Consider the following 17,277-nt stretch of genomic DNA (forward strand, 5'->3'; position numbering starts at 1 on the left):
TAGTATATTGCTCTGTGACATTTGATCTGCTGCTACTCCTATTGGTTCTTTTAATAGTCTTTGTTCATTATTGTTTAGAAGTCTTAATTATTTGTCTAAATGTTAAAATAAGTTGGAATCTGCTTGTGTATGTGTATCTTACCCTGAAAAAGGCCAACATCTTAAATAAAAAAAATAATTTCCCAAAAATGACAGAACAAGTGGAAGAGAGAACTCTGCCTGTTTCAAATTATTTTTATTTTTAGTGTTAATTCACAATTTCAACATAAAAAATAAATTAAACAGACTAGCAGATAGATAGAGAACAAAATTACTAGCTCAGGAATAGTAAGGATGAAGGGGGAGAAGGGGAGAGGAAGAAAATCTCACCCATTGACACTGCATGACTGTAGGGTTGATGGCAGAAGGGATCCGTTGCACTAAGGTGATTAAAGGGAACATGGTGGAAGCTATTGGTGAGTTTTATTAATGAAAAGGGATGGGAGACTCATTGGGGGAGAGACAAAGTTGGAGCTGGATGCATATAACATTGTGTGATTGCCTACCTTATGTGATAAAAGTCTTGAACCAACTGGGATGGGCAATGTTCTGCCCTTCTTCTCCCTCTCCCCTGCCCTCCACACACTGAGTAAAGTAAGAGCAGATTCATATTAGCTAATTCATGGTGATGAGATCCCAGTTCTTATCCTTGACACACACATCGCTGAATTGGGCAACATAAGATCCCAGTTTACATGTGCTGGTTTCAGTACAGAATATATTATACTGTTGGTGTTAGGCTTTAACTGGTTGACATTTGGAAACTACCTATAAATCACTGTAATTGTGTTTGCATTGTTCACCTATCATTGGGCCCACAGGACCCAGGATTGTGTTAAACTGGCTGGGGATACAGGGGGTTGTAGTACAAAAAAGTAACTTTATCAAGCTGTAAGTGGAGAGAGCAGAGCACAAGACAACTCATTTACTACTTCAACCCAAGATTTCAATAGCCAACTACATGGCATAGCTCTCAAAAACAAGCCTGTTCCAGAGCAAGTTCTCACTCCTTCTATGTCTCTGGTTTTACTTCAAAACAACAGCTCTTTCCCAGGAGCCAAGAGAATTCAGAAGGACATCCAGATTGTGCCAGATAATAGTACAGTCTCTTCTTCACATCAGCATTTTATGGATCAGCATTTTAAGCCTCTCTGGGAACATATAAAGCCTTTTATACTATGTTGGGAGGAAGAGTTCATTTCATTGCCAATGTTTATGGCTCCCTGTGGTTGAGGCTGCTAACAGTAATTAAAATTGCAAAACTATCCACAAGAAAATCCCTAAATTACAATGCAGAAACAGAAACACTTAAAAATAAAAAATCAATGAAACATATCTTTCCCACTCTTTTGGCCCCACAGCATGGTGGTAAATTTTGATCTACATGCGTTGACAATGACACCACTCATTATCTCATCACAAGGAGAGCCCAAAAAAGCGAGGGAGCTGTCCTGACCCATGATGAAAAATCAATGCTAATATTTTGTCTCTACCAAAAACAGAATAGCTAATGGCCCTTACTTGACTTAGCCATTGCAAAATAATGTTTCTCATTAGTATAGAGATAACTTATAACAATATGCCCTTGGTGGGAAATCCTTCAGTTATGGCTGTTACATTCAGAGGAAGTGCAGAAGACTGGGGAGGAGGCAGATGATGCAATTGTGTCTGCGACTCAAAAAAAAAATAATCACAATGCTTCATTTAAGGACTTCATGTAAACCACTGGTCAGCTCCGAAAACCAACATATGCCTTTTGTCAAGGTGCTTTTTTGTCAAGTAAATTAGTTTAAATTTGTTTCCTGAATTCATATAGAAATATAGATTTTGTTGCCAAAATCTTGGGGTCCATCTGTTCCTCTTGCAGATGTTCTAACAGAAGGTAAGTGGCTCACAAAGGATCAGGGGAAAGAATATCAGCCTGAGGTAGTGGTTCCCAGACTTTGGTCCACCCAGAAGCCCCATATATGCTAATTCAAGATCCAAAAATAATAATTAAAAATGCTTCTGATCCCAAGCATTTCAGATAGAAGATACTCAACCTCTACAGACCAGTAGATAACAACTTCAGGGCTATTTTTAAGGGGGAGGGGAGGAGATTTTAAGAACATAAACAGGTCCCTTGAAGTCCCTTAAGTTACAGAAAGGACATTTTCTCTGCCTAGACAGCAGCCTCCGAGGCGCTCCCATTGAGTGAAGCCTTCAATTGCAGTCCATTGTGCTGAAGTTCCACATCCGGCGTGGGTTGGGTCATCAGCCGAAAACGCTGGTCAAAGGATAAACAGAGAGGAGATGGATATATGTGAAACCTTACAAGAACAAGAGAATGGGAATTATCTCAATTTTCATTTCTAATCCCAACTAATCCTTCCTTGGGTCTCACTCTGAGAGAAAGGCAGCACACAAGTGCAATAAATAAATACAAAAAAGAAAGTAACTCTTGAATGGTGAGACCACATTTATGTAAATACTTGTATTTTATTTGAGTCTAAGAACTTGATTGTAGCCCATGCTTTTTCCATTAAGCATACTGTTAATTTCATTGTATTATGTTCTCCTTTGAGAATAGGCAGATAGATAAAACCAGCTTCATCCTAGTGCTTTTTGTGCCAAGAAAACCCCTGTGATGGGCTCAGTATAAGATCATTTCAACACAGTTAAAGCATTTTGAGACAATTTAAACTCATGGGACTTTTTAAAAGTCAGCTGCCATCGGAAGAAATTATGCTCTTTTAATTGATGTTTTGTGTTTTTGTCTGGCGTTACTTGTTTTGAACTGTTGTTGTGTGCCATATATTAATCTGTTGATACTCGCCTTGAGAAAGACGGAGAAAAATATGTCTGTGTTGGAAAGGTAATGAAGAAATCCTTCAAATTAACTAATTGGTTTAATCTTGTATATGTTGCTTGATAATATACATGGTCAGTAGCAAGTCATCGTCTCATCATGAACTTTAGGAGGAACTATCTCAGAATTGCTGAGAATATAAATTACTGAATAAGATAAGATAACCTAATTTCAGGAATAAGATCAAAACCTTCATGTTTTAAAAAAACCCAGACGCAACTGAGATATTCCCCCATGAGGTCTAGGAAACATTTAGTTCAACTTTCCTAGTATTGATGTATTTTTTAAAGAAGCCTTAATGCTCATTAGGACTGACATGGCCTGTCATCTCCTCACCTGTCAGAACCACTTTAACATCAACATCTCATTTCCCTGCGAGCCTCAACTCTGTTACAAACTCATTGTGGAATCCTTGCAAGATGGGAGGACAAAGCTTCATGCACAAAGAGGGAAATGGGCACAGGGGTGGAGGGTTTGATAAGTCTTTTTGCTAGACAACTCACATTCTACTCCAAAGGGGTCTGAGCAGCCATAGCCGATAACTCTTAACAGCCAAACCAAGTATCAGGAAATGAGTTATGGGGCTATAGTGAGAGCTATCCAATGTGCTGACCCATTGTGAGAGATAGGGTTCAGCAAGTAAGAGATCTTGCATACCACAAAGTGATAGCACTGTGATTTCACTTTAAATGCCACAACTGCTTTCTATGGAATCCAAGAAACTATAGTTTGGAGAGATACTAGAACTGTTCGGTTCAGAATTCAGAATATTGTTCTCTAAAATGCAACCCCAAGAATCCCATTCAATGAAACCACTGGAGTTAAAATGGAATTATAGTGCAAAGGACCCTGGTCAAGAGTGTACAAAGGAACATGAGGGTGGTAATTCAATCTATCATTGGGAGAGCTTGAAAGGTTGCTTTTTAAAAATCACTCCCACTACCTTTTAGTGTGTTTCAAGTAATCCCATACAGGATGTTACCGTTTGGAATAATAAGTTCCTGCATTGTCTATCTGTCACTTTAAAAATAGGATTGATAATAGAATGGTATAAAACTTGAAAATCCATGTCAAAATGCCCCTGAAAATGTCTTTAAATGTCAGTGGAGCTGTTGTATTCCCTCCAACATTTCACAGAGGAAAAAAAAACCAGGATATGTGTGGCCAAGAAACATCAGTGTAGGACCAAAATGACAAAAGTTATTAATGAGGATGAACACACAATTTGGAGAGGCTGTGGCAGTTTGCCTTTGCCTAGATCAGTGGTTCCCAACCTTTGGGTTTCCAGGTGTTTTGGACTTCAACTCCCAGAAATCCCAGCCAGCTTACCAGCTGTTAGGAAGTGTGGGAGCTGAAGTCCAAAACACCTGGAGGCCCAAAGATTGGGAACCACTGGCCTAGATCGGCTAAGAGTTAATGAGTTAATGGAGTGCAAAATACTCTTGAATTTTCATTCATTTTGCACCAAATAAAGTAAGCAAAGACAAAAGTGGAAAGTGGGAGGAGGGAAGAAAAATAGAGACATTTTAAAAACAGTTGAAAAGGGGGAACGACAGAGGATTAATTGGAAATGACCCTGCCAAATCATGGTGTCATGGTGTCTGTTGACTTTGGGAAGTTGCAGTTCTGAAAAAGGTAATCATTCTAAGCCCTGCTTCTTACAGAAGGAAGATAATAAAAAAAGGAACAGGAACCTTCACTGACTTTAACAAGAGTTCCCTGAACTTGGGAAATTAACCCTGTCTTGAGAAAGAGCTTGGAGAGATTAATGGGAGAAATAATGGAAGAGCTACGGTTGAAAGAAAATGCAAATTTTCCATATTCTATATGGGTCATGCACATTTCCTACAGATGCAGTTCCGGGATTGGGTGGGTGGGATGGGGACTAATATGTGAAATGGGTCTCTCTAAAAGAAACTTGCTTTTTCCAAAGACTTGAACAGGAAATGTGTGTTATTATTGTTCACCCCCTAAGAAAAAGAGCTAATTTTAAAGCACAAACAGCTTTCCCCCTCTCTGTACAAACATGAATTTTGACTTGAAGAGAAAAGCTAAGAAACAATTTTGCTCCTCCTCACCAAGGGAATTTATATTCAAGCCTATCTTTGTTAGTATCAAGCAGATGTATTTCATTATCCAGCCAGGCTGCTGGAAAGGCCACGAGCCTGATTAACCTCAGCCTTTTTGCCTATCTTTCTTTTGTGTGTCTTCACATAAGATATTATTCAAACCCATCGGCAGCGACAGCCTGGCCTGGCTAGCTGGCCTCAGCCAGACTTGCAGGAAAAGAAATCATTTTCTTCACTGATCTGGACTAAATTATGTAAAATGAAGAGGCAGGACTGTGTCCAAAAGAAAGGGGAAGTTCTAATAAAAGCTCTTCCAATGCAAGAGTCAGCATATCCCATTTTTACTAGCATTAGGGTGCAGCAAATGGAGGTGATGTAGTCCTGTAATTGTTCTATAGCAGTGGTTCCCAACTTTTTTTTTGGCCAGGGACCATTCTCCAGCATTAGTACTTACAGGGTTACGAATCCATTTTTGGTCAACTTTAGATTCGGTTTGGTTAGTTGAGGTGCTGATTCAGGAAATTGCATTGGATAGACCACATCATCTCTACTGTAGTTTCTGATATAGAACATATGCCACCCAGTAGCCGCCATCTACTTGCCCACAGAAAACCATATTTAATAATCTAGAGCTGATGTGGTCTATCCAATGTAATGTTCTGAATCAGCACACCAAATAACCCCATGAACAGGCCTAAAACGAAAACACCAAGGTGCCCCTGATTCCAGGCACCACATGGAACAGCTCCGCTCATGGGGAGGGAGGAGGAGGAGAAGCAGCAGTCAGGAGGCTTGCTGTCGCATGTTTCATGGGTAGTCGGCCTCTCCAATCCTGACATCCCCGTTGCCTCGGCAGTATAAGAGGGTTTTGTGAGACCAGTCACTCTCATTGCAACAGCGTAGTAACGGTGAGACGGCGGACCATATTTTATTTCTTGGGGACCACTGCTGGTTCATGGACCACAGGTTGGGAACCACCGTTCTATAGTATGGAACAAGTACAGAAAAGCCATGGCTGAAGGCTGGATGACTGCTTTTTCACATAAATAGGGAGTTTCCTCCATTATGTTTTAGAGCTAAAAATGTTTCTCAAAGGGTGCATCTACAAGGTAGAATTACTGAGCTAAAAAACACTTTCACTGCCATGACATGATGCTATGGAATCCTGGTATTTGTTATTTGGTGAGGCACCATCATTCTTTGGCAGAGAAGGCTAAATACCTTGTAAAACTTAAGTTCCCATGATTCCACAGCATTCAACCATGATGGTTACAGTGGTGTCAAACTGCAGTAATTCTACCATGTATATACCCCCAGACAAGATTATGTAATGATTCTTGGGTCCTCTTTTCCCACTTTCACACCATCCTCTGGACTCTCTGCCTTGTCTTTGCTTGTATGTTTTTCATACCTAAGCACTTTCCTTATCAGACCTTAGCGTGGAATATTGCAGTTCCAGTATAGCATCACCATCACTACACTCTCTCGCTGGCTGTGTTTTTGCTGGGTGCCTTCAAGTAGTTTCTAACTTAACGATGACCCTATGATGAGTATCATGGGGTTTTCTAGGGTTCAGTGACTGACATGCCCAAGATCACCTGGCTGGCTTCCATGGCTGAGCAGGGAGTTGAATCCTAGTCTCCAGAGTCATAGTCCAATGTTCAAACTACTATACCAAACTGGCTTACCCTCCCTTTTAGGCATGTAAAATCTCTTTCCATCATTATAGTGTTGAGATTCTCTGAACCCCACTTGGATCTTCTTCCTGCCCTTGTTTTGTATTTCTGGTTGCAAAAACTTTCCTCCCATTCAAAATTCATGAAAATTTAAAATACTGGTGCAATTCACCTGCTATGTTTCTCCATATTTTTTCCAGTTATGTTATCCCAAAACCAGCAGGGATGGATCTTCTTTTAGAGTTAGCAACCTTTGCATACCTATACTTACTACTTGCCAGTTTGGATTATGGTGACATCCTGCTTGCTTTTTGTTTTAACTATCTCCAGTTGCTTGCTACATTACTTTAACTTACAGCCATTTCCCCTCTCTTTCTTTTCTCTTCTCCATTAGACCATGAATGTGAGTGCATTGAGAGTGAACCTACTTTAACATAGTTGTTGTGTGTTTTCTGGGCTGTATGGTCATGTGCCAGAACCTCACAACCTCTGAGAATGCCTGCCATAGATGTGGGACAAACATCAGGAGAGAATACTGTATATACTCGAGTATAAGCCTAGTTTTTCAGCCCTCTTTTTAAGACTGAAAAAGCCCCCCTCGGCTTATACTCGGGTGAGGGTCCTGGTTGGTTTATATTTGGGTCAGCTTATACTCGAGAATATATGGTACATTTATTATTTTTCTCTATTATTATTGGTATTATTACATGTATTATTTTTCTCTATTATTGTTGCTACTATTACATTTATTTTACTCTATTTTTATTATTATTAATAATACATTTATTATTTCACTCTGATCTTATTATTATTATTGCATTTATTATTTTACTCTATTATTACATGTATTATTTTCCTGTATTACTTATTATTATTATTATTATTATTATTATTATTATTACATGTATTATTTTACTCTATTATTATTAAAAAGATACATAAGCACATCTACACTGAAGAAGATGAGAATAATGATTTGATCAGAGTTGGACAGTCTTATCTTAAATTTGAGCTTTATGTAAATATTCAAAAACATTCAACCTACTGATGCCTCAATTAATGTAATTTTATTGATATCTATTTTTATTTCTGAAATTTACCACCCTCGGCTTATACTGGAGTCAATGTTTTCCCAGGTTTTTTGTGGCAAAATTAGGTGCCCCGGCTTATATTTGGGTTGGCTTATACTTGAGTATATATGGTACTTCTGGAACATGGCCTTACAGGCCAGAAAACACACAACAACCCTGTGATTCCGGCCATGAAAGCCTTTGACAACATGCTTTTCAGACTAAACTTGTTTCATTTTATGCTGCTATATCCTGTGTGTGTGTGTGTGATAGAGAGGGAGAAATGGGTAAGACTGGGTATGTTTCAGCTTCTGCCTTGACATACACATTCGTGTGAATTCAAAATGTTGATTATGTCTCAAAACAGATGGATTCTGACACTTATTGTGTTCTGAATGTCTGCCTTCTCACAGCTGCAGCAGCTAAATCACAGCTAAGCAGAACTGTATTAATTTATTTTCCCAGCAGGATGGAGATGACGGTGTCAAGAGGAAGGCATCCAAATCAAATTTCAAGACAGTGACTATGAACGCTGGAAATTGGATTTTAACAATAATTACTGAAGGGGTCAGTGCGAGAGGAGAGCTCTCCGTTTCGTCATCCCCTGAGGAATGAGAGATACTGAAGCTTGCTGAAGACAGCTGGAAATAATGAAACATAAATGATACCTTTATGGAAGCCATGGGTATTTTTTTTTTTAAAAAAAACAACAACAAGAGGATGCTCTCAGCTCATATTTCACCCTGCCATTAACAAAGTACAGCTCCCAGCAATCCATAACATTGAGCTATGGGAGTTAAAATAGTGTTAAATTGCTTTAACTCTACAGTCTATATCAGGCATGGGCAAAGTTGGGCTCTGCAGGTGTTTTGGACTTCAACTCCCACCATTCCTAACAGCCTCGGGCCCTTTCCTTTCCCCCCTCAGCCGCTTAAGCAGCTGAGGGGGGAAAGGAAGGGGCCCGAGGCTGTTAGGAATGGTGGGAGTTGAAGTCCAAAACACCTGCAGAGCCCAACTTTGCCCATACCGTAGTCTATTCATTTATTGGCATTTCTTTTCATCCATTGTACTGAATGGTCCGGGTTTGACATCCACGCTTTCCTGAATTCCTTTCCCTGCTATTTTTCTTTTTAAGCACTGTCATGTTTTCATCCTGTTTGCTGCTTTTCTTTTACAAACCTTTCTAATAATGAAAAAGGTTCTTCCTATCTTTTCTCGGACTGCTGCAATGCGCTTTGTCTTTGGAAATTGTTTGGAAATGAAATGCTGCAGCTAGGCTGTTGATCAAGGCTGGTTACAGGTGTCACGGGACTCCCCTGTCGAAACAGCTTCACTGGCTACCTGTCTGCCTACGGGAAGATTTCATGCTGGTTTTGACTTTTTAAAATTCAGGTCAGCCTTTGAATTTTAATTATGGGGATAATGTGACTATACAGTGGTGTGCTGTGTTTTTAATCTTTGATTGCAAGTTATGTTTTAAATATGGAGTCCCCAGTGGCGCAATGGCTTAAACCCTTGTGCTGGCAGGAGGTTGTGGTTGAATCTGCAGTGGAAGAATCTGCAAGACAGGGTGAGCTCCCATCTGTCAGCTCCAGCTTCCCAAGCAGAGACATGAAAGAAGCCTCCCATAGGATGGTAAAACATCTGGGCGTTCCCAGATGTTTTCTATTTTTTCTTGGACTGCTGCAATGTGCTTTGTCTTTGGAAATTGTTTGGAAATGAAATGCTGCAGCCAGGCAATTGATCAAGGCTGGTTACAGGTGTCATGGGACTCCCCTGTTGAAACAACATATTTGCAGTCGGCCTATTCTCTCACACTAGAAGCTACTTGCAGTTTCTCAAGTTGCTCCTGATACTGCAAAAATGTTTTGAATACGTTTTAATGTTTTAACTTTTTAAATCATGTTTTTAAAATAATATAATTAGCTCTCCACAGCTATGGGTTTAATTTTTGCTAATTTGATTATGTTATATTTTTGCTAATTTGATTATTAGCCCGGGGTTGTCGCGCAGACGGGAGAACAATGAGTCACTGACCAGGAGGTCATAAGTTGGAGGCCCGCTCGGAGCTATGTTTGTTTGTCTTTGTCCTGTGTTTAAAAGGCATTGAATGTTGGCCTTATATGTGTAATGTGATCCACCCTGAGTCCCCTTCGGGGTGAGAAGGGCGGAATATAAATGATGTAAATAAATAAATAAATAAATGTTACTTCTAGGGAACTGTGAGCCTTTCCATATGACTCTATAGCAGTGTTTCTCAATGTGTCGGTCCCCAGATGTTTTGGCCTTCAACTCCCAGAAATCCTAACAGCTGGTAAACTGGCTGGGATTTCTGCGAGTTATAGACCAAAACACCTGGGGACACACTGGTTGAGAACTACTGCTCTATAGTCAATTTCTACTGGAGATTGTGCATGGAGTTGTGCTGAAAAACCTAGATATTCTTATAGAGGCATTTTCTTAGATTAAAAAGTGGGGTTTTTTTTTAGTTTATGGGTTTTTCACTTTTATGGGGCCCTGTTCCCTAACCCTAATGAAAGTGGAAGACAGCGGGATGCAATTCAAATAAATAGACGTACATTTTGAGCAAGACCAGGTGATCTATGAGTCTACTGGGTGATGTCCAGGTAACAGTTCAACCCCTGCTCTCTCTTTTTAATTAGACTGGGACATTTAAATAAAAGATTGTCCTTAATTAAAAAAAATAGGACACAGGTTAGCTAAATACACAAGCTTCTGCTCTTAGGCCTGAATTCTATGGTTAGATTCAACAAAAACAGACTCATTAAATCCAGTAGATTTACCCAAGTATTGACTCAACATTCAACAATCTAAAGCAGTGGTTCTCAACCTGTGGGTCCCCAGGTGTTTTGGCCCACAACTCCCAGAAAACCCAGCCAGTTTACCAGCTGTTAGGATTTCTGGGAGTTGAAGGCCAAAACATCTGGGGACCCACAGGTTGAGAACCACTGATCTAAAGATTAACTTAAAAGGATTCAGACCTTCATTCACACTTGGGAGCCCTTAAGCCACTACCATAATGGCATGGCTGCCCTGAACTGTTCACTCAATGCAAGTGAAAATGGCTTTAGAGTTCTTCTTACCTGTTGGATTGTTCCTTTTGCAGTGAAGAAAAAGTATAGCATGTATCCTGGAATCAAGACCATGGAGGACAAGGCCATGCACCATCCAATGCCTTGTCCCCAAAATGGATACACATATTTCCCAAGACTCAGGGGAGTCATTTCAATAACGCTGAAGAAGAAAACCCCCTGAAGAAGAAGAAGAAATAGAAAGGATCAGCATAGAGAAAGGGGATTGGCTAGTAGGCATTAGATATTTTTCCTATGATCTCCATGAACAGTTGTAGTGTACCTTCAAGTCATTTCTAATGTATGGTGACCCTGTCAAAGCATTTTCAGAGAGTGTGTGACTTCCTCAAGACCACTTAGTAGTTTTCCATGGTTGAGTGTGGAATTGAACCCTGGTCTTCAGAGTTGTAGTCCAACACTCAAGCTAGTACAATCCAAATGAATATAGTAACATCCCTACAGAGAGACTATATAGCACTCATCCATTCTTCTTTCACTATGACTTACACAGTTCATTAAACCATTTAATAGAGGGTCAGCTGAAAACAGAACCTCCATATTCAGAGTCAATAGATCAGTAGGGTCACAGGTGAAATAAGGGACAGATAATTTCAGCAGGTCTTGCTTTTCATGCAAGCATCCTCAGCTGAATTTCCCTCTTCTACACAGCCATTAAAGGGATGGGAGTCTCTCCATTATTTTGTGTGGCAACCCTAGAAGTCAGGGGAGAAAGGCTGCCTGGGGGCCAGTTTTCTGCCTCTGAAATCCTCTGAGGGCTGCATAGACCATCACAAAGTGGCTGGAAGTCCACTTCTAATTTTGAAAAATTGGCATCTTTTCCTGTGTTATAAATTGGGGGGAGAGCTGTAACCTATTTTAAAAGTGAGTTGTTACTCCTGGATGCTTTCAGGAGAGGAAATTCACATTTTTCTGCTCCCCCCCCCCCAAAAAAAATCCAGAGAAGTTGAGAATTGCCAAAACAGTTCATAAGTCCTTTCCTTGCTCATGTGTTAGATTGCTAGATGTGAAAGACACACATCTGCTATTACTGGCATCCACGGAGTGGGACCATTTGAAGAGCAAAAGATTTAAAAATCCACACTATGGTCCACATTCAGTTTACCTCCAGACTGCTATTTCTTTCAAAAGAGGGAAAGAAACAGAAACACAATCAATAAATAATACGATGTTTAATTTGCCCTTGAAAGCAAGTGCTATTTGGTGGATAAAATGTTGACCTCAACAGCCCTTCAAAGAGGTCTGGTGACTAAACTACAAATCTCAATCTCTTTAGATGCAATCACGGCTGTCAATGTGGAATCAGCACTATAAATGTGTAGTGGTGAAAGGCACCATAAGTTCTTACCAAGCAAACAAGTGGAGTGAAGAAGGACCAGCATATCTTCCACCATCCACAGGGCCTATAACCAATCATCTCTTCAATATTGCTATAAAATCTGTTGACACCTAAAACAGGACGGGGAGACATATGCTCTGCACATAAAACAGTGTTTGGATTTTCTCACCATAGTGATATTTCAGCTATGAATGTCAAAACAATGAATTTCTGCTCTGACAGGTGTTTGGTCTAGATGATCCTTATGTTACCTCCCAGTTCTATGTGTTGACATAATATTTTGCTTTTTCAGTTTACTTTTCCAATGACAATGCCTAAAATGCCCATAAGACTCACCATACTAGCTGATGTATTCTGGGAGTTGTGTTCAAGCAAAAGAGGTCAACACTTGGTGTTTACTCCAAGTATGAGTGACAATGTTATTGCACTGTGATGCCCATCAGAACCAGCCAGCAAAGCAAATGGCAAGGAATGCTGGGAGTTGCAGTGCAACAGCACACTATGGAGATGTGTCCATTCTGCAGTCACAACTTTTTGAAGCATGACCCCACTCTGTGTGGTTAAGAACAATTATAAAACAGAAGTCCTCATAATCCATTTCAGGTCTTGCTGATGATTGCAAGAAGGGAGCTAAGAAGGAGTAAGACATACCATAACACCAGGAGATGGAGATCGTCTCAAAGAAGACAAGGAAGAGGAGACACATGCCGCTGGCAGAGTAATAATCAAACAGCTTGAAAACATAGATGCCACCCTGAGGGGAAACAAAATGGAATCATAATGTAGTGAGGCAAAGGAAGCCAGAGAAGTCCCATTCTGAGAGATTTTGAAACTGTGATCATATCCACTCCAATGAATCTAGGAAACTGTCTAATTCTGATTGAGACATCTGGTCAATCTAGATCAGGGAATGGTGAGCAAAATTCAGTCCTGCAGATACTGTTTGGCTGCAACTGCCAGCAGCTTTAGCCAACATAGCCAATGATGAGGGATGGTAGATATTACAGCTGGAGGAGACGTTTAAGTTTGTACCACAACTATTGGTCTCAAGGTGCCTCATGACTCAGAGAGCATTACACACATCATTTCCTAGTGCTCTGATTTCCAGCACTTCAGAAATGCTTCAGTTAAAGTGCTGCCAGGCTGCAGAGATAGGATTTGAGGGAGGGGAGAGAGTTGTGGTTGTACATTACTGTAACCAAGAAACCCTGGCAGCAACCACAAGACTGTAAGTCTATCTCAGTGGTTCTCAACCTGTGGGTCCCCAGATGTTTAGGCCTTCAACTCCCAGAAATTGTAACAGCTTGTAAACTAGCTGGGATTTCTGGGAGTTGTAAGCCAAAACACCTGGGGACCCACAAGTTGAGAACCACTGGTCTGTCTTATGATCTCAACAGAATTCCAGCCATGATCTTTAATGAATTCCATACGTGTGCTTATCAAAATCTATAATGCATAGTGTACATGGATAATGCTAAATCATCATTATTGGATTTACACCAGATTTACAGCAGAGTAAATATCAGGCTTGGAACAACCAGGACAAAATAAAAAAGGAAACACGGTGTTGTTGTAGGAGTAATATTGTATTGGTAATAGTAGTACAAGCTAAGGGGGAAAGGACATGCAGTAATTATTCATTAGCTCAGGTTCACCTGGGTGATGTTGGAGAACCCAATGAGGTAGGAAATGAAACACACTATTGCAATGAAGATTTTCTTCCTTCTTCTCAATAGGTGTGGGTACTCATCCATCAAGGCTGTGATGAAGCCTTCCACTGTGCAAAACTTCAGGTGAAAATGTGCAAAATACATTAACAGCTTTCATACTGAATGAAGATCTCCTATCACCCAAACACCTTACATTAGAATAGTAAACACCCCACCCACCCCAGCTTTTCACATGGATCCTTACATTTGTACAATGATTTGGATCAGATGAGAAGGAATCTTCAGACACCTTCAGATACATCATGTGATCTCTCTTCCCCATCTATCTTCATATTATAAAATCCTCCAAATACAGCTGACCTTCAGCACCAAACATTGCTCAACATTGTCTATTATGCTGTCAAGAGATGCTGGAAGTAACAGCTCTACAATATAGGCATCGGGCTGCTTCCTTCCCATCCCAACCATATATATTGTTAATTACTGGTAATAAATGGCTAGATAGAAAGAGAATTGTGGGCTTTGAACCCATCCTGTGGATGTCTTAGTGGATGTCTTAGGAGGAAGCTAAAGCTTGTTCACATCTTACTAAACTGGGATGGCACAGTGCCCCAGATGTTGTTGATTTTATTCCACAACATTGTTAATGCTGGCTAGGGCTTCTGAGAGTTGAATTCAAACAACATATGGATGGATGAGCTTTGACCTTGTCTTGGTGTGACATGAAAAATGATTATGCTATCCACACATCAGATGCCATTAGTTGGATTTTCTGTATTTATTCATTCTTTGCATTAGTTGAAAAAGATAATATTTGTAATGATTCTTGTTTCCTTGCATTGTCTGATTAATGAGCAGCTTGTCAGGAGAACAAATCCCAAATTCTGTTGAGTGGGGAGTCTTTGTTGTATATATAATGCTAAGAGTATAATTGACGGGGCAACTGCAGACAGCTCTCAGATGTCACTGTTCAAAGCTCTCTTGAGCACCATAACCCTGTGGGGCACTTCAGTGCATCTGTTGATTAAGAAGCAACAGTAAAAGTAATTAATTTTAGACGTGTCTGAGAGGGTTTAGAGTGCTGTCACTTTAAAAGTATCTGCCAGCCACCTTGGGGGAGAAAAGCAACTCTTCAGTAAATCATGTAAAATTAAATGCTTTTAAAAGGGTATTTAGTGGCATAAAAAGAATACTAAATGAAAGGGGTCATTCATTTAGGATTTGCATCATATTTGAAAAGACTCTAAATTATGAACCAGGTTAGTTGAGCCACAATTGCATCTCTTGATGTATTCATTTATAAATAGCTGACACAATGAAACAAGTGGATCTTGCACTAAAGTGAAGGGCCCTATCTCGTCTTAAAAGGTTGGGATGAAAACTACATTTGAAGCCAAATCAATTTGTCATTGATTCTGTAAGAGCTGAGCCATACACACACACACACACAAAGGATATTATGCATTTTCCCCCTGGCTTGTACTATTCAAACTCATTTCTCCACCCATTTCTCAAAAGAAACCACTGCCTGATGAATAATAATGCCAAAAAAGAAGCATTCAGGTTGTCCTGCCCTGTCAAAATACTTCGTACACGAAGATATTAGGAGAACCCTTCACTACCTTTTCTGTTCAGGTGCCGATTTAGATGACCATATGTTTGGTTTTATGATTAATTTATCTGCTGATTCCATTTTGTATGGTTGTATATTTCATATTGTTATTTTGGTATTTTAATTAGCTGTAATTGATAGTACTTCTTGTAAGCTTCTTTGGGTCCTTCCACACAGCCATGTAACCCAGAATATTGAGGCAGCAAATCCCACAATATCTGCTTTGAACTGGGTTATCTGAGTCCACACTGCCATATATCCCAGTTCAAAGCAGAAAATATGGGATTTTATTCAGCTGTGTGGAAGGGGCCTTTGTTAGGATAGGGATCCTAAAGGGCAAGTCGTAAAGCTAAATTGTTGGTGGGAGTGTTATTTCTTCCACATTTGGGCATTAAAAGTATGTGTTTTATTTATTTTACCCAGGTCACATCCATTGCGTAGTTCTGCTGCATGTGAGGATTAAGCCTGAAATGTGGTTATGTTGTTTCATTTCTTTTATATGTTTGGTGGGATTTATGGCTCATTTATTAGCAATTTATACCATGCCGGCAATACCATGGAATGAACGATATGAAGAAGTAGCTCCAGGTGATAAGATTGATCACAGGCATCAATTTTGTGCCTCCACCTCTAGCGATCAATTCCAATCTCTCATTAAAATAAAACCAAAATGAGTTCCTGTCCAGAGCAAGGAGGGAGACTCATCTTGACATTTATATTTCAGGTGCATAAATGCCTTGGGGATTTGCTCTGGTTTTATATTATTTATTTACAATATTAGTCAACAAAGCACAAGGCTTCACTTTGAGGCAAACAAGTTTTGATTAAACTGTGAGATGAGATCCTACTTATAAGGTTTAGTAGTGGAAATAAGATGGTTAGATAAGCTGTGTTATCCCTTTTCTTCATGGTTGTGTGGTTTTCATCAATCCTTGTTTTGTCTGCATTATAATAAGGGCATAACTCAACCACTACTTTACCTCTGGACTCAGGATTGGTGACAAGTGCTAAAGGTAGCTGAGTGCCAAAAAACACTACTGAAATCAATATCCAGTGACCAGCAACCACCACAAGGGCATTTTTGCAAGAATTTGTCATTGGGTGCTTAATTCTTCTATTCAAAAGGCTCATCACTGGAGTTTTTTCCATTACTATATAGAAACCTGATATTCGTATTATGTTGACACTGATTTCAAATGGGAGAGAAGGGAGTCAATACAGAGCTGGAAATATATTTACAGACATCAATATCCTCGCAGTTTTATTACCCTGCTTACCACCAGAAAATACCTGAATTAAAAAAAGAGAAATCCTTCAAATGCCTATCCAAGCTTAGAAAACTAGTTAAAATAACTGATCTGAGATTGCATACATATAGTTTTTATGTACTGAATAATATAACTATTTCCAATACTACTAGAATGGCAGTGATGATGAAGTTCAAATTGTGATGGAAGGGAGCCATTTCATTTTCAGAAATTACTAATTTTATCTTCAAAAACCTATCACAGAGTTTGTGATACCAGGAAGACAACCAATTCTCTCGCAGAAGCCAGAAACATTACTTTTAGAGACTACAACGCTCAGAATCCCACAAAAAGACTAATGAGAGTGTGGTTTTTATCAGATGTATATGAAATATGCAGCACCAACTACACAGCTGGATGTATCTGGATGCACAACAATTAATTTGAAATTTTCCTGACCACATCAAAAAGTGACTTTCTAGACCCAGAAGGGCTAAATATGACGAGTACAAGAAAAGAAACAAAGAGAAGCAAGTTGTCCCCTAAATGACTGCATATGAGACATAAATTCAAGAGGTTTTAATCCGATGAAGACTG

At 39.6% G+C, this 17,277-nt stretch overlaps 1 protein-coding gene across 1 annotated transcript in view; it reads right to left on the bottom strand.

Moving 5' to 3' along the window:
* Window positions 1-214: 214 nt before the first annotated feature.
* Window positions 215-17,277, bottom strand: part of LOC100551673 (sodium- and chloride-dependent GABA transporter 1) — a 39,311-nt gene continuing 22,248 nt past the window's right edge. Inside the window, exons 10-14 of the mRNA XM_003220828.4 lie at window positions 13,807-13,938; window positions 12,803-12,905; window positions 12,161-12,261; window positions 10,807-10,974; window positions 215-2,305 (exon numbers count right to left, since the gene is read on the bottom strand). Coding sequence (XP_003220876.1) covers window positions 2,201-2,305; window positions 10,807-10,974; window positions 12,161-12,261; window positions 12,803-12,905; window positions 13,807-13,938 — 609 coding nt within the window. The 3' untranslated portion in view covers window positions 215-2,200. The remainder of the gene's footprint in view (window positions 2,306-10,806; window positions 10,975-12,160; window positions 12,262-12,802; window positions 12,906-13,806; window positions 13,939-17,277) is intronic.

This window comes from Anolis carolinensis, chromosome 5, assembly GCF_035594765.1.
Source record: "Anolis carolinensis isolate JA03-04 chromosome 5, rAnoCar3.1.pri, whole genome shotgun sequence".
NCBI classification, from domain to species: domain Eukaryota; kingdom Metazoa; phylum Chordata; class Lepidosauria; order Squamata; family Dactyloidae; genus Anolis; species Anolis carolinensis.